This window comes from Balaenoptera borealis (genome assembly GCF_965194805.1).
Source record: "Balaenoptera borealis genome assembly, chromosome: 8".
Lineage (NCBI taxonomy): Eukaryota > Metazoa > Chordata > Mammalia > Artiodactyla > Balaenopteridae > Balaenoptera > Balaenoptera borealis.
The window spans coordinates 93,296,332-93,323,910 of NC_138865.1; the positions used below are offsets into that span (position 1 = coordinate 93,296,332).

At 34.3% G+C, this 27,579-nt stretch overlaps 1 protein-coding gene and 1 long non-coding RNA gene across 2 annotated transcripts in view; one reads left to right on the plus strand and one right to left on the minus strand.

Moving 5' to 3' along the window:
• CYLC2 (cylicin 2) overlaps nt 1-22,413 on the plus strand; it is a gene marked incomplete at its 5' end in the record, with an annotated part of 39,726 nt that extends 17,313 nt beyond the window's left edge. Inside the window, one exon of the mRNA XM_082403041.1 lies at nt 650-22,413. Within this exon, the coding sequence (XP_082259167.1) occupies nt 650-1,996 (1,347 nt within the window). The 3' untranslated portion in view covers nt 1,997-22,413. The remainder of the gene's footprint in view (nt 1-649) is intronic.
• Nucleotides 1-27,579, minus strand: part of LOC309634319 — a 731,543-nt gene that overhangs the window by 59,194 nt on the left and 644,770 nt on the right. The gene's annotated exons all lie outside the window — the stretch shown is intronic.

Consider the following 27,579-nt stretch of genomic DNA (forward strand, 5'->3'; position numbering starts at 1 on the left):
ATGTACCATTCTGCTCAAACTAATGTCCACTGAACATTATAGCTTTCATTATTGCAGTTTCTTATCTAATATAACTATATATAACTCAAATTATATCTTGTCAGGCAGAGGAGTATTAGGCTTTTACTTTTAACCACAGGTAGCATTCTAAATTCCAGAGACTTTGAATGTGACAGTAGAGACCAGGATATGCCTGAACATGAAACTCTTAGATGTTAGAGAATAATTAGTTTCTGAGTTAGCACAGAAATGGAAGGTGGGGAAGACATTCCAAGAAATCTCAAGAACACAGAGTAAAAAAACAAAAACAAAAACACAAACAAAACCTAAATTTCTCATGATTGTGAAGAGAGGTTCTGATTTGTCATTAGTCAGTGGAGTTCTGTGAGAATTTTAACATAAAATCTTGAGGGAATTATGAAGATCCTCTAAATTATAATCAGGCCTTAAATGAGGCATGGCTGTCCTTTAGTACAAAAAAGGAACAAAGTTGAAAAAGCATAATAAACTATGTAATCTACCATTTACCCACTATTTATCAAAATATAAAATCTTTTCATGGTTGAAGTTAAGTGTATTCAATATCTGGTAATAAAGGCTGTGTACCTCACACACAAGTTGTTCATTATTATTCTAACCAATATTTCAGAGATATGATGAAGACAAATTAAGGGGAGGTCACAAACCACCATTATGGATGCACCGTTCTTTAATGAGAATTTCTGAGAGACCATCTGTTTATTTAGCTGCTAGGAGGCAGCCTCCACAGAAACCAGCTCAACACTCCAGGGAGGATGCTAAAGATGTAGCAAAACCTTTATCTCCATCAATAATTAAGAAAAGTAAGGAAAACAAGAAGGACAAATCAGATTCAGAAGCAGAGTCCACAGTTTCAGAGGAAAAACTTAGGAAAGGTTCAAAGAAAGAACCAGGAGCTAAAGAAGAGAAAGCAGATGCAAAGAAAGATGTCAAAATAGAGAAAAAAGGTTCAAAGAAGGGCAAGGAGTCAGTTACAGAATCTGAAGATGAAAAAGCAGGTGCAAAAAAAGGTTCTAAAAAATACAAGAAAGGTTCAAAGAAGGACAAAGACTCAGCTACAGAATCAGAAGGTGAAAAAGGAGATGCAAAGAAAGACTCTAAAAAAAATAAGAAAGGGTCAAAGAAGGGCAAGGAGTCTGATACAGAAACAGAAGGTGAAAAGGGAGATGCAAAGAAAGATTCAAAAAAAGATAAGAAAGGTTCAAAGAAGGGCAAGGTGTCCATTATAGAATCAGAAGGTGAAAAAGGAGATGCAAAGAAAGATTCTAAAAAAGATAAGAAAGGTTCAAAGAAGGGCAGGGAGTCTGCTACAGAATCAGAAGGTGAAAAAGGAGATGCAAAAAAAGATTCCAAAAAAGATAAGAAAGGTTCACAGAAGGGCAGGGAGTCTGCTACAGAATCAGAAGGTGAAAACGGAGATGCAAAGAAAGATTCCAAAAAAGATAAGAAAGGTTCAAAGAAGGGCAGGGAGTCTGCTACAGAATCAGAAGGTGAAAAAGGAGATGCAAAGAAAGATTCCAAAAAAGATAAGAAAGGTTCAAAGAAGGGCAGGGAGTCTGCTACAGAATCAGAAGGTGAAAAAGGAGATGCAAAGAAAGATTCCAAAAAAGATAAGAAAGGTTCAAAGAAGAGCAAGGAGTCCATTACAGAATCAGAAGGTGAAAAGAAAGATGGAAAGAAGGATAAGAAAGGGAACAAGGATTCAAAGAAACCTGGTGAGAAAGGAGATGAATCAAAGGACAAGAAAGATTCAAAGAAGAAGGAGAGTAAAAAGGATAAGAAAGATGAAAAGAAGCCCGGTGAGGCAGATAGTGAGTCAAAAGATGCTGCCAAGAAAGAAAAGAAAGATACCAAGAAAGAAAAGAAAGATGCCAAGAAAGAAACTGACACAGAATCTGCTGAGTCAAAGAAAGATGCCAAGAAGGATGCAAAGAAAGATGCCAAGAAGGGCAAGTAGGTCTTGGATGATAATTCAAAAGAGTATTTGATGGAACAATTTTAGTAGTCTGAAACTGAATATATGAAAAGGGGGATTCAAAGAATTAATGAAATAATTTTTTAAATGGGGGAAAGAAGAACACAAAGATGGGCTCAGAAAACCTTCATTAAAAATATAAGGAAGACGTTAAAAGGACTTGGAGGATACTTATGCTAAATTTGGGGATATGAAGAATTCAATGAAAGATCCTTAAAAAGATTCAAAAAGAATATGCAGAAGTTAATGATGTTGAATCTGTGGATACAAAGAAGAAAAAAAATCAACAAAGGCGTCAAAAAAATTCAAGGATGCAGATATTGAATCCATAGATTTAAACAACCTGAAATTGCACCCACAGATTTAAATAAAGAACCATAGGAGTCATGAGAGGAAGTCAAACAAATTTCATAAAGTCTACTTTCAAATAAGTACAAATACAAATTAAAGGTAGCATTCCTCAAAAGAAAAAGAAAAAAGAAAAAAGGAAAAAAATTACTGCTTTTTTGTGAGCCTGTACCATCTCTGAAGTATAAACAGCCACAACACGTTGATGGATTTTGAATACTCTGCTTCCAAGACAAGATAAACATACTTGGTAAGTTAGTTTTGTTTTCTTTTAAGTCAAATAAGATTAAAAAACAATTAAACTGACTTAAAGGTTTGAATTGAAATTTACCATTCTTATAAAATCTCTGTAATCTGCTCACTAGATTTTTACTAGACTTTCAGCAAGTTTGGACTTTTTTATAATAAGAAATATTTAAGAATATGGAGGGAACACCACATGAATGAAGATTTTAAAAGTGTCAATGAAAAGGTTAAGGGAAGTAGAATTATTTAAGGTGAGGGAGAAGAGACTGGCTTATGATATAGAACTTTAATAATTTTAACAATTACTTATCAAAAGTTTCGTTTGATTGTTTTAACAGAAAATCGTGGCCAACTTCTCCCCATTTAAGGAAGGATGAAAATCAAAATTGTCCAAATTACAAATGTGAGTAAATTTAAATGAGACATATTGATTCTTGATAATCTGATAAATACATATATAAAACCAAATTAACCAGAATTCAACAGAATCTAGCAGAGTGAAAATACCTATAGGATATTATTTTGATGTGGAAACAATTAACTTTGTATCTTTATAACTATATTAAACTCTCTTGTGACCCATGAATCTTATAAATGGGAAGAAAAATAAAAAGCAATATAAAGCAAAAGGTAAAATCTTGGACCTGCCAATTAGTGCCAATTAAATATTTTCTGATTTAAAACATTCTCTCTCAGATAAACTCAGCATCGTTGCAGAACTCACTAAGTGATTTTCTCTCCCCTTTATTCTTTGCAGTATAAACTCTAGATCCAAGTTAAAGCTTCTCCTTGATATTAAAGGAAGGGTTTCCCATTCCATATGCCCTCAAGAGCTAACTTTCTATTAATAGTGAAGTATAACAGTTTTGCCTGTTCTTTAAATATTGGCCCCTGTCCCCCTACATCAACTGCTCAAGGATTAATGGCTATTGTAATTCATGGTCTTCCAGATGGTCCTACCTTGCTGATCTGGATCAGCTGCAATGACAAAGAGAATCAAATCCTGCCCCACTGTTCTCCTCTCCCCCTTCCAGGGAACTCCTCATTCTCCCTCTGCTTAGAGTAAAATTCTATGTTTAGGTATTCAGCCTTTTCTGAAAATGTTAGCATCACTCTGGGAATTTAGGAAATCGTTTATTTTTTTCATTTTTTATTGGAGTATAGTTGATAACACACAATGTTGTGTTAGTTTAGGAAATCATTTTAAATCCCCCTCTTACCTCTAAAAATGCTTTTAAGATCATTTTCTAACATAGTATTCAAAAGCCAAATTTTAGATTCAAATTTAATGCACAGTGAAAGAACAACTGAGGGTCTGCCTTTACCATTCTACTGAAATGTGCCAAGGTCACCAGGAACCTCCATGTAGCCAAATCCAACAGCAGTATCTTTTTATCCTGGTCCCTATTCTCTTTTCTATCTATATTTCCTTGAGTTATTCCATCCATTCCCATGGATTTATACAACAGTCTTATGCTGTTGAATCCCACATTTAAACGTAGTATTGATTTCTCCACTCAACTCCAAATTCATATATCCAAATAGTAAATTAAAGCATCTACATGACTGTCTTCCAGGCACCTCAAAATTAACATGTCCCAAATAGAATTCTTGATATCCCTCCACCAAAACCTGTGGTTCTCCAAAGTTTCACCAACTCAGTAAATGACAGTGACATCTAACCTGATGACTCAATCCAAAATTGATGGGTCATGCTTAATTACTCTTTTTTCTTTACCCTGCTTATCAGTCAGTAAGTCCTTCCTGACTACCTCCAAGATAACTGAATTGGTTTACTTCACTGCATTTCTACCATTTCCACACTAGAAGTCCAATTAGCTATTATATCTCAATTGGAAACCCCCCGCCAAAACCCTACCTAAATGCAGGGGAAGCCCCCTACATCATTTCTCACCACTTTTCCACAAACCATTCTCAACACAAAAATCATGATGTTTCTCCATTACTCTAAACTTTCTAGTGTATCAAAGTCACATTTAGCATAAACTTTTCTTCTGCTCTAGATTATAAAGCCTTTAATGATCTGGCTGCTGACTATTTCTCTGCCCTCATGTGGTACCAAAATTGCCTACCATGCTCTTGTCACACTGGATTTCTTTCTGTATTTAACTATATAGACCATTAAGGTTTCTAGGCTTCACACTTGTTCCCTCTGCTTATAACACAATTCTCCACGAACTTCACATTGTTGACATACTCAAATTAACAATTTTCACCTTAAATTTTACCTTTCTGGATATTTTCTAAAAGATTTTATTTTTTAGAACAGTTTTAGGTTTACAGAAAAATTAATCAGAAGGTACAGAGATTTAACATATATGCCCTGTACCCACACATGCATAGCTTCCCCCATTATCAACATCCCCCACCAGAGTAGTACATGTTACTACTGATGATCATACATTTATATATCATTATCACCCAAAGCCCACAGTTTACATCAGGGTACACTCTCGGTGGTGTACATTTTATGGGTTTTTAAAAAAATGCATAATGACATATATAGTAGTTTCACTGTTCTAAAACTCCTCTGTGCTCTGCTGACTCATCCCACCCTTTCCCCGTACCCCTAGCAACCACCGATCTTTTTACTGTCTCCAGAGTTTTTCCTTTTCAAGAATATCACATTGCTGTAATAATATAGCTAGTAGCCTTTTCAGACTGGCTTCTTTCATTTAGTAATATGCATTTAAGGTTCCTCCATGTCTTTTCATGGCTCATTTCTTTATAGCGTTGAAAAATATTCCATTACCTAGATGTAAGACTGTTTATTTATCCATTTACCTACTGAAAAATATATTAGTTGATTCTTAACTTTGGATATTATGAATAAAGCTACTATAAACATTCATACGTAGATATTTTCATGGACATAAATTTTCAACCCCTTCGGGTAAATACCATGGAGCACAATTGCTGCATTGTATGATAAGAATATGTTTAGTTTTGTAATAATACTATATTATATACTTAGAAACTTGCTAAGAGGGTAGATCTGTTTTTTATCATATAAAAATGGTAACAATATATAAAGAAGGTGGGAGGAAGCTTTTGGAGGTTATGAATAGGTTTATGGCATAGATTGTGGTGATGGTTTCACAGGTGTATACTTATCTCCAAACTCATGAAGTCATCAAGGTGTATACATTAAATATGTACAGCTTTTTGTATGTCAAAAAAGGTGTGTGTGTGTATATATATATATGTATATATGTATTATATATTATATATATATATACACATATAGATATTACACACACACTTGCTCATAAACACACACACACACAAAAGAAACCTTCAAACTGTCTTTTATAGTGGGCTGTACAATTTTGCAGTCCCACCAGCAATGAATGAGAGTTCCTGTTGCTCTACACCCTTCCCAGATTTGGCATTATCAGTGTTTTGGATTTTGGCCATTCTAATTGGTGTGGTATCTCAGTTTGATTTGCATTTCTTCCAAGACACATAGGTGGTGCACACTTTCACATAGGTGGCGCACACTTTCATATGCTTATTTGCAATCCGTTTATCTTCTTTGGTGAGGTGTCTGTTAAGGTTTTGATTCATTTTTTAACCAGATTCTTTGTTTACAATATTATTGTTGATTTTTAAGAGTTCCGTGAATATTTTGGATAAGAGTCCTTTATCAGATACGTCTTTTTCAAATATTTTCTCCCGGTCTGTGGCTTGTCTTTTTATTCTCTAGTCAATGTTTACACAAAGCAGAGTTTTTTATTTTGTTTTAATGAAGTCTGGCTTATCAATTCTTTCATGAATTTCTTTGGTTTTGTATCTAAAAAGTTACCACCAAACCCAAGATCATTTAGATTTTCTCTCATATTATATTCTAAGACTTTCAGAGTTCTGCATTTTACATTTAGGTCTGTGATCCATTTTGATCCAAACATGTTTCTCTGCCCATCCTTTTGTCATTCACTTTCCTATCACCCAGCTGCTTCTATCCGCTAACATGCTTTATTCTTCTATGTAACATACACGACCACCTGTTTTCTGTCTATATCTATCAATCAATCTATCTATCTTATCTGTTTTCTAATCTAATTTATCTTTAATCTATTTACCTATCTCTCTAGTCAAAATCATTTATTGCATGTTGCCTATCTCCCCAACATGAATAAAAACTCCACCAGGGAAAGAAATTATGTGACTTATTTACTGCTGTATCTTCAGTGTACAAAACTATCTCAGACATGTAGTATACACTCAAATCACATGTCAGGTAAATGAATATGTCAGTTTGGAGGACCTAACTGAAATGACTTACTTGGGGTAGGTTTCTCCAAAATCCTAAACTGAAACATACAAGTCTTAGCAAAGTCAGACTAATTCTTCAATTGCTATTTTGCTCACAAGGATATGGCTTAATCTCATTTGATAAGATTCCTCTCAATGTAACTATACTCCCTCTCAAATGGTTAGCTTAACTTAGAAGTTATGTTACCTAACTTCGTACCCTTCCTGTTTATAGACTGGCACAACAAAGTAGAATTTTAAAAAATGTTTGCACTACATAAGGGCAATTAAAGATTTTACCCCCTTCAAATACAGTGGGGGGAAAAAAAATACAGGCACAGTTTTTTCAGTCTTTACATGTAGCTCTGATTTCTAACCTATGTACTTATTAATTCTTCCATAAGGACTACTAGTATCACCTAAAAATGAATTTACTTATCAGTTCAGACTTTGACCTATGGCAGAGGCTCTTGGGTTTTTTCTAAAGCTATATTTTATGACCTAAATGTGGGCTATGAGTTCTGACTGTTAGAAATATATGAAAATGATTAAAGAAAAAATTTAAAACTGTAACTCATATGCAAAAAAAGGGTTTTGGTCATTAAAATAAAAAATTATAATAAAATATTAAGAAAATCATTCAGTCAATGAGAATTATACATGTCTCTAGGTAATATCGAGTTTTCTAACTTTTAGTTATTTGCTAACTTTTTCTTTATTCCTAACAATAAGCAGCAGCAGAGATGATTGGTTGTTTAACTATAGGTTGTTTCTCTAACCCTTATTCGCCTGGTCTCCTACTAAGGCCAAACGGGAGGTGAAACAGGCCGGGAGATCAATTTGAAGGGATAGCTCCATGTACAGGACAACCTTCTACCCAATAATCTTGCCATATGTTTCAATTCTCAATTTAGACCTTTCATCACACAATTTATACGTGGAAGATATTTTTCCTCATTTACTGATTAATTTTCCCTCTTTTACTGATTAATTTTCCCTGGGTAAAGCTTAGAGCTATAAAACTGAAATACAGATGTTAAAGAATTGCTACTTTTGTAAGCTTGTTGATCAGTGGATATATGACTAAATCACTGCAATGGCTTGCAGTGATGGTTAAAGATTTTCAGTGTGACTAAAATCACAGAAGCAATACCATTAAAAAAAAAAAAATCGTGTCTTTAGAAATGTATATGTCCTGAAAGAAATATGTAAGTTCTCTGGCCTCCTTATATGGAAAGTTAAGATAGTACAATAAATCATCATTTAGTCATGTTTGATATTATAGAATTCTATAAATATTCCACAATATGCTTCAGCACCTGCAATGGTATGAATATTTACAAGGTGTTTTTGGTTTGAGTTTTTTTTTCTCCTATGAATGTGTGCGTATGTGTGTCTATCTGTGTTAATGTAACATTGTCAACATCACAGAGCACGTAGGAAAAAAATGTTAAAAGTGAGTGTCATTAAAGATGAAATAACTGATTGACTTTAATTCTTTGTAAGAAATATTTTATGTAAGAGAGAGCAAACATCACATTAAGCCCAATATAAAATATACACTAATTTTCTGAAATTATATATTTTTAGATACTACTGGTTTTCTCTAATTTTAATAAAACCACTATTATCAATAATTCTAATACAGAAATAAAGATCATTAGTAAAAAGGAGGGGGATTAATATGGCAGGGTAGGAGGACGTGGAGCTCACCTCTCCACAACAAACACATCAAAAATACATCTATAGCGATACAGATGGCAAGTAGTGGCCAGTTCCAGAAACTGGAAAAGGCAAGGAAACAGATTATCCTCTAGAAGCTCCAGAAAAAGAATGCTGCTGTGCTGACATGTTGATTTTAGCCAGTGAGACCCATGTTGGATTTCTGACCTACAGTGCTCTAAGGTAGTTCTCCTGTGGGACTTTCCATAGAGGAAGGAAAAATGGTTTTACTGGATCGGCTGTGCAGTGGTGAGTCAGAGCTCACAGCTCAGCCCATGGATCATCAGGAGAAACTTCACTGACTGCAGTTTGTGAATCAATGTTTTACATAACATGAAGACAAAAGACAGCATTTTAGCTTTAGTTCTAAACGCAGACCCTGACATGAGGACTTCGGTGACCCTAGGAAGCACAAATGAAGAATGAGAAAAGTGAATCAAGGAAGCAAAACACTAATGAGCAGATAATCACTCATTCCCCCTGTGGATCTTCTGAGAAGCCACAGAGAACACACATCAGAACCTTCCTACTGTGGAATGGCAAGGCCAGGGCATTTATGCTGACGCTCCTCTCCCACTGGGAGAAATGGATTGCTCTTCACTGAGTATTGCAATACAGACTGAGAACCTTCCCACAGTTCTGGGTTGTCCCTGCTTAGGAAGCACCTGTAGTGACACAGAAAGTTCTGAGGCAGAGAATAAGAGACTCTGGTGCTTAAGGCAGGACTGTCAGTTTGCTGGAAACATCCTCAGTTGCCTGTGAGCTAAGGTGAGCTGAAAAGATAAGGAGCAGCAGATCTTGTTGACAAAAACCGGAAAACCATATTTGTGGTGGGAGAAAAACCTAAGTAAATATGCACTTAAAGTGATTATTTGGGGGTAACAAAGGATTTACTTAGTGTTAAAATGGGGATGACAAATGAGTTCCAACTCTCATGCCAGCTCTGATCAACTGGCCGCATAGAGTGTTTTGTTGAGGAGGATTCGCAAAAGGCTCAGTAGGAAATCATATCTTTATCAATTAGCATCCCAGACACGGAAACGAAAGGACAGAGGGAGAGCATGTAGGCCATGTATTTGCCACCCTGCTTTAACGTGGAGACTATTTTTATTAATATCAGCGCTGAGTGAGATTTCTTTAATAAATTTTTCCACAGATTTGACCTTTCAAAATGCACAGCATGTGAGGTGCCTTTGGTTAATGGGTGAATAATCCAATTAATGTTATGAATAAGACTGGGATAAACTTCAAAGGCACAGCAGTTATAGGAGTTACCTTTGTCATTCTGCTACATGTTTCAAGTAAACATGCTAATTTTTTCTCACTGATACACAAAAAATACTCATAATATTAACCGGAAGATACAAAAGGGATCAAAGAAAGACAGTGTTCAATAGTGTCAATGCTTAGTCATACTGCCAATGTTGGGAGAAGAGTAATTTTTCTTGCCGGAGGTGGTGATAATATTTAAGTTCTCTTAGTAAATTTCATTAAACAATACAGTGTTAACAACTGTGGATATGTTAATTAACTCATGGGAGGAATCCTTTCACAATGTATGTGTATATCAAATCACCATGATGTGTAATTTTATTTGTCAATTATATCTCAATGAAACTGAAAAAAAAAGCCTTAGAGAAAAAAGAATCATTAAGTCAAGTGGGCAAAAAAGTATAATTCATCTGTCATAATACCTTAATGAGGAAAATATCACCATTTACCCTGGGACACGATTTGAACTGCATACTCCAAGAATAAGTACAGTATTAAATATCTCAACTTGTACTGTTGCAGTTCAAATTGATTTCAAGTTCTGTGGTTATTCCTAAGTAGTCCTCAGTTCTCATCTCCAATAATACATATGAGTCGAAAGTATCATCAGGTTCTGTCTAAACCGCTACAGCTAATCTACCTGTACTTATTTCCATTTCAATGCAATCACAGTAAAAAAAAAAAAAAAAAATATATATATATATATATATGTATTTATACATATAGATACATATATCTATATGTATAAATACATGTGGAACAATTCTCATGGAAAACTAACTGGAAACTGGCAGAACTCCTATACAACCAAAACTGGCCATTGTCAGTGTGTGCAAAGAGGGGGATGGTGGCACAACAGTATGCAAAGGCTAACCAGTAAATCTGGGGCAAAGATTTTCTGGGATAGGACTCATTTAGCTACAGAGAGACAGCCCGGAGGATCTGGGGTGTGGTCCCATTGGGATGGCGACAGCCATTGTCAGCACGCTCAGAAGTACACAGCAGTTTGTCTCCCAGTGAGAGTGCCCAAGCTCTGCCCATTCCACACTGCAGCTTAGTGCTGGATCTGAGGCAGACAGGTCCTGGGAGAAGACTGCCACAGAGGCAGCCAAGATCTCAGGCAGCAGTGCAGTCACCTCAATTCCTGTACAGCCACAACTCCCAACCTCCAGCCCCAGCTGCAGACTACTACACAGGACAGCTTTGCACTAACTAGATCTGGGATGAAAACAAGAGAGAAATGGATGCAACCTTGGGCTGCTTCTGAGCAGAACCATGGACACCTACAGAGGTGGCTTATAGGTCCTCTGTGACCGCAGGCCTCATCTGCATTAGCAATCACCTCCTTTGGGGCAAAGGTATGCACTCATGGGCAACAAAGCTTGATTGAACTTGACCCTCAAAGCTTCTAATCCAACAACTGGGGAGCAGACCTTGTCCCCAACAGGACAATGACAGACATGGAGCAGAGAGGAAGCCCTGACTCATATCCTGCACAGGCTCTAGGTATATCAGCGCCAACCACACCCTCTATCAAGGGGATAATGGACAGCACCCCCTGAGGAAACACAGGTGTCCGTACCAAAATGAGCCCCTGCATCAAAAATATTGGACACACACAGTCTCACATAAAAACACCCCTTCAAGACCACAGTAGATAACTGTTTCTCCTAAATTCATGGAGAAAGAGAAATATAAGTAATATAAGTAAAATGAAAGGCAGAAAAACTGCACCAAATTAAAAAAAATAAGAAAAATCCCCTGAAAGATCAAATAATGAAACAGTCTTCACCAGTCTACTAGACCCTGAGTTCAAAAAGGAGGTAATAAAAATGCTAAAGGAGGCTGTTTGGTGACTCATCGCCATTCTTGGAGAAGCTCGGCCTCAGCCCAGAGGAGAGTTTAGGTAGCTATGTCAGAGACACCTGTCCCTGACACTATTGAGACCCATTATTAAAAAAATGCTTAAGAAATTAAAAAAGATTATAGTATAGAAATGCAGATCACTGTAACAAGTAATTAGAAACTATAAAGATGAAGCAATCAAAAATAGACAATTCAACAGATGAGATAAAAACCAATCTAGAAACAATGAACAGCAGATTAATAACAGAGAAAAATGAATAAGTGATCTGGAAGAGAGAATAATGGAAATCACCCAATCAGAACAGCAGATAGAAAGACAAATGAAAGCACAGAGGGTCCTAAACAAGATGAACCTAAACAGACTCACATCAAGACATATCATAATTAAAATGGAAAAAGCTAAAGAAAAAGAGAGGATTCTAAAGGCAGCAAGATAAAAAAAAAGTCAGTTACAAGGGAACCCCCATAAGGCTATCAGCTAATTTCTTTGCATAAACTTTGTGGACCAGAAGGGAATGGAATGATATAGTTAAAGTCCTGAAAGGGAAAAACCTGAAACCTAGGATACCCTACCCAGCAAGATTATCATTTACAATAGAAGTACAGATAAAGAATTTCTAAGACAGGCAAACTAAAAGAATCCAGCAATACCAAACCCACCCTAAAGAAATAATGAAAGGTCTTGTATAAATAGAAACAACACAAGAATCTATAGGAAAGGGAAAATCATGATAGGAAAGGCAAGTACATAAAAGGATTGAAGATCATTTAAATAAGTCAGTACATAGATTAAAAAACAATAAAAAATTGTAAAAGTGATTATAACTATAACAGTAAAAGGATAAGTAGTAAGATATAAAATAGAACATCAAAATATGGGGAAAGGGAGTATAAAAATGTAAATCTTTTATACTTTGTTTGATCTTGAATGACTATCAGTTTAAAGCAAGTAGATATAGTTATGGGTCAACATATTGTACTTGAATGCCATAGTATCCACAAATCAAAAACATACTATAGATTCACAAAAACCCAAATGAAAGAAACTGAAAACTATATTACAAAAGAAAATCATCAAACCACAAAAGGAAAAACAAAAACAAGAAGAAATGAACAAAGAAGAACCACAAAAACAACGGGAACACCAGGTTTAAAATGGCAATAAGTACATACCTATCAATAATTACTTTAAATGTCAATGGACTAAATGCTCTGATCAAAAGACACAGAGAAAACAAGAACCTACAATATGCTGCCTGCAAGAGACTCATTTCAGAGCAAAAGATACACAGAGACTGAAAGTAAGGGAATGGAAAAAGATATTTCATGCCAATGGAAATGACAAAAAAGCAGGGGTAGCAAAACACATATCAGACAAAATGGACTGTAAAACAAAGGCCATAAAGAAGGACAAAGAAGGACACTATATAATGATAAAGGGATCAATACAAAAAGAGGATTTTATACACATTAACATACAGGTACACAATATAGGAGCTCCTAAATATAGAAAACAAATGTGAACAGACATAAAAGGAGAAATTAAAAATAACACAACAGTAGTAGGAAACTTTAACATCTCACTGAGATCAATGGACAGATCATCCAGATAGAAAATCAATAATGTAACAAAGGTTCTAAATGACACAATATATCAGTTGGACTGATGATATGATACTCAATATAAAGAACCCTAAAATGTCCACACAAAAGCTAGAACTAATAAAGGAATTCAGCAAGGTAGCAGGATATATGATTAATATACAGAAATCTTTTGCATTTCTTTATACTAATAATGAAATATCAGGTAGAGGAAGAAAAAAAATCCCATTTAAAATCACGTCAAAAAATATGAAATACCTAGGAATAAACTTATCCAAGGAGGTTAAAGAAGTATATGCTGAAAACTATAAAACACTGATAAAGGAAACTGAAGATGATTCAAAGAAATGGCAAGATATCCCATGCTCCTGGATTAGAAGAATTAATATTGTTAAAATGGCCAGACTACCCAAAGCAATCTACAGATTTAAGGCAATCCCTATCAAAATACCCATGACATTTTTCACAGAACTAGAACAAATAATTCTAAAATTTAGAATTTTATATCGGGACTTCCCTGGTGGCACAATGGTTAAGAATCCACCTGCCAATGCAGGGGACACGGGTTCAATCCTTGGCCCAGGAAGATTCCACATGCTGTGGAGCAACTAAGCCCATGTGCCACAACTACTGAGCCTGCGCTCTAGAGGCCACGAGCCACAACTACTGAGCTCGTATGCCACAACTACTGAAGCCTGTGTGCCTAGAGCCCATGCTCCACAACAAAGGATGCCACAGCAATGAGAAGCCTGTGCACTGCAACGAAGGGTAGCCCCTGCTTGCCACAACTAGAGAAAGCATGCACACAGCAACAAAGACCCAACACAGCCAAAAATAAATAAATATTTAAAAAAATAATAAAATAAAATTTATATGGAGCCACAAATAGCCCAGAATTGCCAAAGCAATCCTGAAGAAAAAGAACAAAGATGGAAGCATAACCCTTCCAGACTTTAGACCATACTACAAAGCTACAGTAATGAAAACAGCATGGTACTGGCACAAAAATAGACATATAGATCAATGGAACAGAAGAGAGAGCCCCACAATAAACACACACACCTAAGGTCAATTAATCTATGACAAAGGAGGCAAGAATATACAATGGAGAAAAGACAGTCTCTTCAAAAAGTGGTGTTAGGAAAGTTGGACAGCTATATGTAAAGAAATGAAATTAGAACACTCCCTCACACCACATAAAAAAATAAACTCAAAATGATTTAAACACCTAAACATAAGTCATGACACGATAAAACTCCCAGATGAGAACATAGGCAAAACATTCTCTGACATAAATCATAGAGGTATTTTCTTAGATCAGTCTCCCAAGGCAAAAGAAATAAAAGCAAAAATAAACAAATGGGACTTAATCAAACTCAAAAGCTTTTGCACAACAAAGGAAACCATCAACAAAATGAAAAGACATCTTACAGAATGGGAGAAAATATTTGCAAATGATGTTACCAACAAGGGGTTAATATCCAAAATATACAAACAGCTCATACAAATCAATAATAATAATAAAAAAAAGCAATAAACGAGCAGACCTAAATAGACATTTCACCAAAGAAGACATTTTGCGAATTTTTGCAGATATCTATAAAATATTCACCACTCATGGGTATCCTATGACAAGGCTATTAATTTTTTTTAAATGTATGTTTACTGGGCCATGTTCTAAATCCACTGACTTTCATTAGGTATGTCATATTTTTTCATAGAGAATAATTATTGGAATACAATGGGTTTTGAATTTTAAGTCCTACAGTCAGTAATTTATTTTCTTTTCAATAAATTGAAATGAAGTTTGTACTAAATAAACACTGTTATGATCAAGAACATTTGAAAGTGGAGACAAAATTTAGGAAGAGTGAAGTAATAGTAAACACCCCAGGTATAAGTTCTAAATTTGGAAATACAGGTGTAGTTTTGGAAATGTAAATTTTTCGTCCATTGACACTGGCTATGAGTTTATCCCCAGCAACAAATATTAATCATGTTTCTACACTATTTTATCATTTACAGAATGTTCTAAGAAAAGACAATGCTAAACAGCATAGAGATAATTGAGAACATGAGCATGCGAAAACTAAGGAGGAAAGATACACAGAAAAAGGAAATTTATAAAGGTCCTACTAGAAGTACAACAGAACTTTGGCAATGAAGACTTTTCAAGGTTTTATTATTCAAGGTCTATGGTATGTACTGAATTTTAATTTTGCTGAATTTTAATAATGTTTAATGGTGGGATGATGTATGTGAGACCATCACTTAGCTCATATGTGATCCTTGTCTGCTGGGCATTCAAATATCATCAAAACATCCTCCATCCAATCTTTGTGAACTATGCATTTACTTTTGTAACAAGTTAAAATCTCTTTAAATGATCATAAGTTCAGTTTTGTAGATTAAGGAACATTTCTTATTATAGCTGTACAAAAGTGAATTTAAAATAGTGAACTTACATGGAAAATGTTAATATATTTTCCATTATGATTGTAATTAATTTATGTAACTATTTATAGTAGGAGGTATTCACATCATTTTTCCTATAAATATCTTCCTGTATATTCTAGAGTAGCTAGAAGCAGCCAAGGATATTACTAAATCTATATTACTAGGCAATTGTCAGAATTTATCCTTCACTAATGGAAAAGGACTGACTCATACTTTCAGCCATTCTTGAATTGTATATACAATCACATTTCCTAAAAGAAAATAAATGCACGAATCCCCCCTATCCACCCAGGTACAAATTAAACTTTATTTGTGCTTCCTGGTAGGACTTAGGTCATGCAGAGAAAAAACAGATATTACTTAGACTTGATTGTTAGTCTTAATTTAATACTCCATACCTCATATTACTATACTATTCAGTAAGTATTAAACTGTCAAAAGACTACAGTTGATGATAAAATAACAAAATATTTCTTCTATGTATATTCAATATTGAACTTAATGTGAATCATTAAAAAGTCTATATCATTACATTTGAAAAATGTCATTTCACATATTGAAAGTGTGAATAAGCATGATAATATAGTTGGTTGAAGAGCCCATTTTTTCCCTTTATTTATTATCTGAATAGTAGAAAAAATTTAAGAAATCTATGGTCCACATTCCATATCAGAAACATCAATAATAATAAAATAATAAAATAAAAATGTTCAAATTAAAAATACTATTACATATATATTTAAAATATATATCAGTACTTGGTATATACTTATCCAATCTCATTTCCATGAGGTATCAAGTATTGTTAATGTAAAAAGCAGATAGCAATCACTGAATCTGGGGGTAAATCCTGGCAAAGGTGAAGGCTTTCCTAGAGAAATTTCTAGTAAGCTAGTAAGCACTTACAGATTAGATAACCTCTCCCTCCAAAATAAGATGTAACTACTCAGAATAATAATTAAGTACTATCCATTTACTTCTTTAGAAGTCCATGATGTGGTGGATTTAATCACATGTGTTTTGTAATACAGTTATTATTCTCAGGACCCCTGTTTGTGTAAGGAAAATTCAGTGTAAGCGACAAACTGGGAAGTTTGACAAAGTTTTAAATTTGTGTGTGTGTTTGTGTGTGTTTGTCTGTCTGTCTGCCTATCTCTCTCTCTCCAATCCCCATTTTTTCTCTATATTTATAACAATTGTTGCCGGCTGGCAAAGACAGGGCAATGCCTTTGGGTAGTTTGCTCTATCTAGCAAAATTAGGACCTTGAATTCTCAGAGAACAAGAGAGACACATCTTAATCCCAGTAGTGCATTGTTTTTCCCTACAATTGTCAAGTGTAGTTTGATGTAAAGAAATATTCCAAAAATAATAAAAGACAGATACAGTATATCTACATAATAATATAAATATTACATTTCACACTAAACAATAAGCACCTTATTACAGGTATTTTCAGTATCAATAGAAACTAATAATACAACAATAACAGATTAAAAATACTGTAGGGTAATACCAAAAGATCACTGGTATTCATATTTTAAAATAAATCAGAAGAATCACTAATTGAGAAAATAAAAGCTTTGAAATGAGAGTCACTACCAATAACGTGTTTCAGTTCACCTGGAAAATATGATTCTAATCTTTTACGCACCCAATACTACCATCTCAAAGCTATAAAGCAAAAATTGAACAATTAAATGGAGACAGATCTACTATTGGGAAAATTTAACTCATCCTACTGGGAGAAGTTAACTCATCTCTCTCTGTTAGTGATAGACATTAAACATCAGTAAGAATTTTGAAAACTTAACGTAACACCTGAATATACTGGACAAATATGTAACTTTGCAGTTAATAACAAAGAAAATATATACCATTTCCCCAGCATGCAAGGTCCACTCATAAAAATTTATCTCATTCGAGGCTCTAAGGTAAGTCTCAAAAATCACTGTCCACAAATTAATTAATTTAAAAATTAAGAACACACAATATTTAGGAACATTCCAACATTTCAATTATTTGGAAATTAATGAACATTCCTAAGTAACTCAAGGAATAAAACAGCTTTAATAAAAGCAGAAATAAAAAGTAATAACAAAACTGTAGTGTAATAAAATCTGTGTATCTAATTAAAATTACAGTAGAGAACTTTCTATAATGGACCTTAAATTAGAAAAACTAAAGTAGATTGAAATTAAATATCAAAAGAGAAAAGGGAAAATTATAAAAATAGGAAATGAACAAAAAGGGAAGATCAATGTAGCAACAAAAGTGAGCTTTTTGGAAAAACAACTAATTCATAGCCTTTCAAATTTAAAAATTAAATTAAGAAGTAAGAGAGAAGGCAAAAAATAGACCAGATCAGGAAAGTAAAACATGTATGAAAACAGAGGACAGCAACATTTAGAAAATAACAGATAGAAAATTGGAATCTTTACCTCAATAAATCTGAAAACTTACACTTTCAAGAAAGCATACCATTTTTCAAAGCTGACTCAGTGCCAAAAACCTAAATATTACTGTGACCATTACAAAAGCCAAAATGGTTTTTACAAATCGTCCCACGAAAAAGATCCGGTCCAAGCAGGTGCAAGAAGTTTTTACCTACTAACAATCGAGGGAAAAATAAAATCAAATTTAACACAACTATGACAAAGAATGGAGAGAGAACAAACACATTCACATCACTTTAACCAAATCTCATAACGTTGGTATCAACTCTTTTAGACAATCTTAAATCTAAATTAATTACAAACAATTCTCACACGTAAACATAGGTACAAATATCTTAAAACAAATATACTCAAACCAAATCAAGAATAAATAAAGGTGATAATACATCTTGAACAATTTGAACTTATTGCAGGAATGTATTTTTTTGTTTGTTTGTTTGTTTTGGGCTATGCTGCACGGCTTGTGGAATCTTAGTTCCCCGACCACGGATCAAACCTGGGCCCAGGGCACTGAAAAATGTCGCATCCTAACCATTGGGCCACCAGCAAATTCTCAGGAATGTATTATTTTTGAGTAGCACTGATATATATACACTACCAAACGTAAAATGGATGGCTAGTGGGAAGCTGCTGCATAGCACAGGGAGATCAGCTCGATGCTTTGTGACAGCCTAGAGGGGTGGGATAGGGAGGGTGGGAGGGAGGCTCAAGAGGGAGGGGATATGGGGATATATGTATACATATAGCTGATTCACTTTGTTGTACAGCAGAAACTAACACAACATTGTAAAGCAATTATACTCCAATAAAGATTTAAAAAAATAAAATAAAATAACATAAACAAATTAACTTGTATATGACAAAATAAGTAATCATCCCAAAAGTTACACACAAAAAAAGATTATTTAAAAAAAAATCTTACCCCAACAAGCAGAAAATGGAATGTTAACCTGATAATCCTTAACTATTATAAAACTTAAAGCAAACATTACACATAATGTGCAACATTTAAAGTGTTTATTTTATGACCAGAAACAAATAAAAGGCATCTATTCTTACTGGAGTTATTTCAAATTTTGCTTAAGTAACTGACTGGTGCAATAAGTCAAGTAAAGAAAATAGATAAGGGGATAGGAAAAGTCAAGTCAGATCCTTTATTTTTACAGATGATGTAGAGAAAATAATTTACAAGCATACTGTTAAAATTCATAATGGAACATAGTAGAATGTCTGTATACAAAATTAATATTGGAAATTTAATTACACTTTCATATTATAGCTATAAGCATTTTGAATATCTAATTAAAACACATCACTTAACATAGCACAAAAAATTCTAACGTACTTAAGAGGTAAAATCTAAGAAATTGTGGGCAACATTTTTACAGAAAAAAATGTATATATATTTATAATATTTATCCATAACAAAATTTGTATATTTTATATGCAATATATATGTTTGCTATACATAAAATTTACTGACATATTAAAGGAGATAATAAATCAAGAGATATCACATAAATTAGAAAACACAAGATGCCACATTTATCAAAAATGAAATATAAATTCAATTTAATTTCAATCAAAATTCCAATAGGATTTGGTCAAAATTAACAGTACAATATTTAAGTGGTTGAGCAAAGGGCCAAAAATAGTCAAGGAACTCCTAAAGAACAAGACTTATCAGCCAGATAACTATCAAGTATTATTTTTAAAGATGCCATAATTATGGCAGTGTCATATGACAGTGACATAAGCTAATCAATGGTATTTTCAACATATATGACTGCAAAATTTAGGATAAAATCACAAAGTATCCAGAAGATAAATGGACACATGCTTAGAGAGGCAATTTAAGAGAAAGAAATATGAAAGCCCAATAAATTACAGAATGATATCATGTATTTAAATGGCAAAAACACCCACCTTATAATATAATTTTTAGGAATTCACACACGTGATGAAATGCTAAAGAAAGACAAGTAAAAGAAATAAAACAAAATTGAGTCTAGGAGGCCTCTGAGAGGGAGAAGGGTGGGTTTTAGTCAGGAAAAGGCCACCAGGGACTCCATGAGGATGGGAAAGTTCTGCTGAAGCTGATTGGCAAGCTCATGGGTCTTTATTTTATTCTTATGCCTTATGCATCACATATATGTTTCATATATTTGTCTTTATGATATATTTCATATAAAAGTGTACAATTTAAGGAATATCACGGTAAGTTATAAAAAGAAAGTAAAAAGGACAGAACGCAATATAAAATGTTTCCAGAGAGAATAAACAGCTCCAGTCATAACAAACACAATAGCATCACAGGAGTATCTACAAAGGAATAAAAAACTAATTGACATCAGACTTATCATCTAGGGGAATCACAGCAGTCAATGAAGAAGTATTAACCAAAATTGTCAGAACCTAGACTTTTATACTCAACCAACCTCATACTCAACCTCCTCATATACAGGGAGGGTAGAATAAAAACATTTTCAGAAATGCAAGCAAAGTTTACCACACAATGACCTTCTAAGAGTGAAATACTATTAAATGTATTTTTGCACAACAATAAATTAATCAATGAAGAATTATGAAAATAAGAAATGATGAGAAAGAAAGCTGGTAAAATGTATAGTTAATTCTAACAATTAGTAACTAAAAACAAAACCCAACAAAAACTAGGCTTTTCTCTGACTTTTAGTAATATGTTACACTTCTTTAACACTAGGTTCTGATGGCAACAATTCTGGCTCAGGAAAACTTGAGGTTGTCCTATTTTAGTCTATGGCACAGGATGTATTTCTCACTGCAGGTTCTGCCAGAGTGTTTCACTGGTGATACAGGAAGATTGCTCAAATTAAACACACATATATATATGTGCATAAACACACAACTGTGTGTGTTTGTGTGTGTGTGTGTGTGTACACTATACATTCAACAAATCCTAAAGAGAAGAGAGAATAAGCAGAACCCTGTACCCTTAACACAGATGTGCTATGGCTAAAGTCCAATAAGTATATGCAATACTTTTAATATTTGGTACCTAAATGTCACATGGGAAGATTAAGGACTCTGTTAATCAAATTTTGTACAGTTATTTTAATCATTTTCTCTCCTTGCTTATATACACAGTTAAGATTAACATAATTTTGACTGCTGGGTTCAGTCACAGGATCACAACTGGGGTTAAAAAGAATAGGAATTCACAGTGGGAATCAAAATGTGCTTATCTGAAAGGTCAAAGGGCAAAGATCTATTTATGGATAGCAATCCATAGTTTACTTTCCTGAGATAAATAAATTCTCTCCTGGAGAAATTAGAATAAAGAGGGACTTTTTTTTCCCAGAAATTTCAAAGTTTTATTTTGAGAATCCAGGCATTTTCTAGGGCCAAGTTAGGTGTATCTCAAATCACATGTCACAATTGGCTTCAGGCATTAAGGAGTAGAAAAGGTACAGCAGGTCTATTGTGTCAGATTCCTTTTGAAGTATTAGGTATTGATAAATTTAAATTAATTTTCTAGATTGTTTTCCCTTTTATTCGTTCTCTCATGAAATGCTAGGGGTCTGTTATTTAGGGCTGCAACATGAAAACAGGAAAAAAAGATTCTAGTTGTTTTTGGAGCAGTGAAGTTTAACCAAGGCCTAGTTTATGAAAAATATGAAGGAGGATAAAAATTGTGAGGAAGAGCATAGAACACACTTTGTAAATTATGAGCTTAGGGAATGTGAAAATTGTAACTGAATCACACTTACAGAATAAATGCTGCACTATTGAACATCTGCTTATATATCTCTGTTTCTTGTAAATATAATATTGCGGCTCTGTAACTACGGAAGTGCTTAATGAGAATCAATTCCCTTGGAAGATGACTCAGTCTTAAACTGCTGCAGAAAAGAGGCTAGTGGTTAAGTGAACACAAAGCTTGGGTAGAAAGGGGTTGTGAAGTTTGGGTTTGAGGTAAAAAGAAGGAAGCTTCTCTTTTTTTTTTTTTTTTTTTTTAAAGCTGCGTTTTATAGCTACTTTCTTTCTTTCTTTCTTTCTTTATTTATTTTTGGCTGTGTTGGGTCTTCGGTTCGTGCGAGGGCTTTCTCCAGTTGCGGCAAGCGGGGGCCACTCTTCATCGCGGTGCGGGGACCGCTCTTCATCGCGGTGCGCGGGCCTTTCACTATCGCGGCCCCTCCCGTTGCGGGGCACAGGCTCCAGACGCGCAGGCTCAGCAGTTGTGGCTCACGGGCCCAGCCACTCCGTGGCATGTGGGATCTTCCCAGACCAAGGCTCGAACCCGTGTCCCCTGCATTAGCAGGCAGATTCTCAACCACTGCGCCACCAGGGAAGCCCGAAGCTTCTCTTTTGACATCAGCCTTTGTCATGTTCTCTATCCACATTTTTTCATAAAATTCTTGCCAAATTAATTAAAATTGATACTTGTTTTCCATAACTAGTGATCTATGCATGTAATGCTTACTGGTCATAATCCTGTGGAAGAGGAAAGTTTGGTGGTAGAATACATTAATTCTGAAAAATGTACTCCAGAAAAAATTTTTTTCCACCTCTCCTCTGGCCATGACACCATCATTACTGTTGATTGTCCCCATAAAGAAATTCACTTTGCAAGCTCAGTAACTCTCTGCTGGTGACCCCTGCTATCTCCCCTGCTCTAGTCCTATCTTGAAGAAATGGCGTGGTTCCTTATGGTTCTCACCAGGAAGATGGCATCTTAAATTCTACTGGGCTACTCATTCAACACTAACTCAAATTTAGCATTTTTTAAAAAAATAGGATGCTTTTCTGATTTACTGATTTGGTGATGCTGCCAGAAATTGCTTCTGCCAGTGATACTAGAGGAAAGAAAAGGACAGTAGTACAACTAATTTCTAATTTCTATTTTGATATATGTATTCAGGAACATTTCACTCTCTCCCCTTTGGAATTTCTTATGACTTTATACTTCCATAAAACCTGAACTTGGTATAGGAGAAAATGTCTACTCTCATCATCCAAATGTTTGCCTCATATTCTGTCCTATTTTCCAGGATTATTAAAAGCAGGAAAATCCATTCTCTTCAGATGAAAATCCTTTATCCCCAAAATTCAGTTTGAGCAATTGACAAGACTCTAATGAAATAAAATTAGTATATTTCTCATGTGAAAATTTCATAATTTTAATGTAGCTGAATCTTTTGATCAATTAAACATTTCCTTTAGAGGTATTTTAAGAAAGGCTAGTCTATCTTTGTCAAGAAATATTTTAAAATAGACATATATTCAAATTACTTTATGTCAATAAAAATAAGAATTATTGGAAGGATTTAGAGATCTCTCTCAGAACCCAAGGAAAGAAACGTAGCAAGAATCTATGAGTCTCTGAATCAGGGAATAGAATGTTGGGAACTGAGGGAATGCATCAATCTAGCGCTATACAGACTTTCATCTCCACTCGGTATCTGAGCTTACCCTTTTTTTCACTCTTTTCTTTGGAGTAGATGAGTTTGGTCTGTTTCTGAAAGTATACTGAAATAACATAGCTTCGCTAATTATGATTTTAAATAATTTCCATGTACAAGTGTCCAACATAGACTATCTTGAGTCTCTTAATCTAAATACTAAATTCCTGTGAGATAGAATTTGGTTCCTTTATAAAGATGTAGTATAGGAAGGGAGAGGAAATGATTGACAAAAAAAGTGTATTGTTAATTTCAATATACTACCCTATACCTGATATTATATCATTACTCACCTACATCATTTTCTATCTTGTTCACAGTTTTATAATTTTACATTTTTAACTTTAAGTCTATACCAAATTTAATTTGGTGGAAGAAATTAGGTAACAATTTAAATTCTATTATGGCTAAAATCAAGGGATTATCTGAGAAGAATAGAGAAATAACATTACCAACAATACTGATGGATTACCAAGGTACTGATGGATTGAGAGTTAATGCCAAAACTATCCATAAATGCACATACACACCCCTACATATAACTAATAGACACTAATAGACTGGATTTTGCATTTTTTCCTTATTGTGTTTGCCGAATAAGGGAACACGCATTTCTTCTGCATTTTTTTGCTTTTATAAAGTTGAAAGTTGCTTCAATTATTTTTCTTTTGTTTTAAGGTTCTATATAACTTTGATAATCTAGGTTTTCCAAGTACTACAAGATGCTAAATAGTTATATCCTTTTTCTCAAAACATGTTTCATGCCAGACATTGTCACAAAGGTTTGATGAAAAGTCACTTATTATTGAATTTTGGTACTTCAGGTTAAGGGAATTTAAGTTATTTGTGTAGAAAAGGTGACTGTCATCTTGTAATGGTACTTGAAACCTGATGAAACCACATAAGTGACAAAAATGGGGTCCATATGAAGCTGACTTTGAAAAGGAGGGAAATGAAGGATGGTTAAGAGAATAAAGCATTATTAATACGGTCTTAGGGGTCAGTTTCACAAGAGATGGCAAAAACCCAAAACCATTACTCTGTGGGTTTACACAGTAAAGTTCTCTAAAGTTTCTTCATGAAGTATACAAAAAAGTTTACCTACAAGGAAGCAGGTATTAACCTAAAGCCCATAAGTATCCAAAACTTACATGAAAGTTTTGTGGATATGCATTATTTTTTTACACAAAATTTGGACTCTTCAAAAAAGTGATAGTTCAGGGAAAATATGAATGCAATTCTGAAAAAGGTGTTATTCAAATTCCCTTTGCAATATCTTTGTCAAGTAGTGAAGGAATAACTTGGTAAAATCTGGATCATTCTCTGTAAAAATGAGAGGGGAGAGATGATTGTTATAACAAATTGCTCAGAAGATCACTAATGAGGAATATCCATCTATCTATCTATCTACTGACATACCTACCTACCTACCTACCTACCTACCTACCTACCTGCCTATCTGCCTTCTATCTCCCATGGTATTCTTTCGTTATTTTAGTATTTTTACATCATGCTTTGTCAGATCAATTTTATTTATCCATTGGACAATAATTCATTAGTAAGTGCACCAGAGGAGGAATTCTGGGTTTTGGTCATCATTCAATGTGGCATCTGGAGAAATCTAATAACTTCTAGGAAAGCATAGCTTCCATTTCAAGCCTCTCCTTGTTAAATGATTCAAACAGAACTCCTGCACTCAGCCTAATCTGGAGCCTAATGCATTATAAAAATAAAATTGCCTGTGGAAACAAAGTATAATATGTTATGAATGAAAAATATTCCTATGGGTAAGTATAAGAGAAGTATATCTGGAAAGTGACTCCTAGTTTTCTTAACAGACTGAGGTAGTAGGAGAGAAAAATAATAGGAAATCTCAAGGTGCTGAATCTGTTTAAGAATTAATTTTATGGTTTTCAAAACGTTATGTGCTACATGTTTTACATTTCCTAAGTTCTTGCATGCAAAAGGAAATAGTTGCCATGGTAATTATACTTGCAATTCTTATAGTTAGCAATAATAAAAGAAAGAAATTTCATGGTGTGTAGCAAGGGTAAAAGTGACAGAACACTGAATTGTGTGACTCAGTCTTGGGATAAAGAAGGTTAAATCAAAAACATACATAAACATTGGAAATACATTTTGTAGAGAAAAAGGTAAAGGTGTGATTTTATTGATACCAAGATTAAATACCATGTAATATGTTTGGAAATCTAATGATATATCTAGAATAACAGAATCCTTGAGACATTTTCAACATGAATCATCTCTAAAATATGTCTCTTAAGTATTCCTTGGAACATCTATGTGAGCATGTCAAGTGATATGGATTACTACATTTCAGTGTAGGGCATTTCTGTCTCTGACTATCTTTGACTTTTATAACTAGATGTAACGATGTTCTCCTTACATCTAGTTATAAACTGTGCCTATGCATATTTTGATCTTCTAGTTTCATTTCTTGCTTTGCCCCCAAATAACCTTATTTATTCAATTTGAAATATGTGTGAAACCAGACAAAATGGAAAGATGGAGACTAATCTCAACTGCTGATTCTCAGTTCAAGCTCACATCTGGAGATATAAGTGAATGACTGAATGAATGAAAGTCAAATAAAAGCTGATAAAGAACTCAAAATGGGTAAAGAGAGTGGCCTAAGATTGAGGGAAAGCAGCAACCTCTGGTAGCAGAAGTTCACCATCATGGTCAAAGAATGGGACAGCTTTTCTCTCTAGCACATTGCCATGGGAAGACCACTGCATGCTGCTGCTCCTTCTGGGCAGAAAAATGGTGCAAAAGTAACGTCAGAGTTACTGTGAGGTGTAGGTAACAATCAGTGTAGGATTCTTCTTCTCCTGTTCTTTAATCCCCCGAGGATTATATAGCGGACCAAGGAGAACAGCTCTTAATGAGTGGGATTCCCTTAATCACATAATGGGAGTGAAGCAAAAAAAGGTAATCAAGACTATGACCATGTGAAAAGTCTCCCACGCATCAGGAGCCCTATCATGAACCGCATGTGGGTGAAGTGCATTAAGTCTTAAACCACTGTATTTTTTGTTTATCAATTATGTTCCTTTCATTCATGCCATTCATTTATTCTTTCCTTCAGAATTTTAATAGAATTTTTGTGTGCAAGTCAGTTACCCCATTATTGTTATACTTTCTGCTATTTACTACTTCTAAGGACATTATATTGTAGTATAGGATTTTGTTTGTTTGTTTGTTTAAATTCTTTTGCTATCTTTTTCAGTCTCCTGTTAATTTCAAATTGCTGTCTTAGCTTCTCATTAATCGTTGCTTGTAAGTGATTTTCTTGTGATCAAGAAAAAAAGATGCCTGCCAAATGATTCAGTTGAATTAGCAGGAAAAGAAACATCCTCTTAGGAAGAAATGCTTTCTTTGTCTTAGACAAATTACCTTAAAATGGAATAATGGGATAAATGAGCATGAAAGATGAGGTCTTCTAAGCATAGCCCAGATAGGAGTCATTTACATTAGAAAAAAGTCAATTTCTCTACATAGGAAGTAAAGAGGAAACTTTCTTTTTTTGAGAGGGAGGAAGGGAAGCTGGCAGTTGGTGCTAAAGAAAGTTATCCTAAATGGCAAGGGTAAGATAGCAAAAAAGGGCATAAGAAGACCAGGAATAAATTACCCTTTATGTGTAATGAACATCTAATTTTAAGACAGTCATGTTTAGTATATAAGTTTTTTTTTTTGCCACATCTACTGTTATCTGCTGTCCCATACTTGCAATGAAAACCATTTTCACCACTATTCTTGTTTTAATGGTATTTATGGAGAATAAATGAAGAGTTAGTCAGGAAATAGTAAGGAGGACAGAGAAGGAAATTTTAAAATGAAATTTAAAGTGGGCAGCAGCTG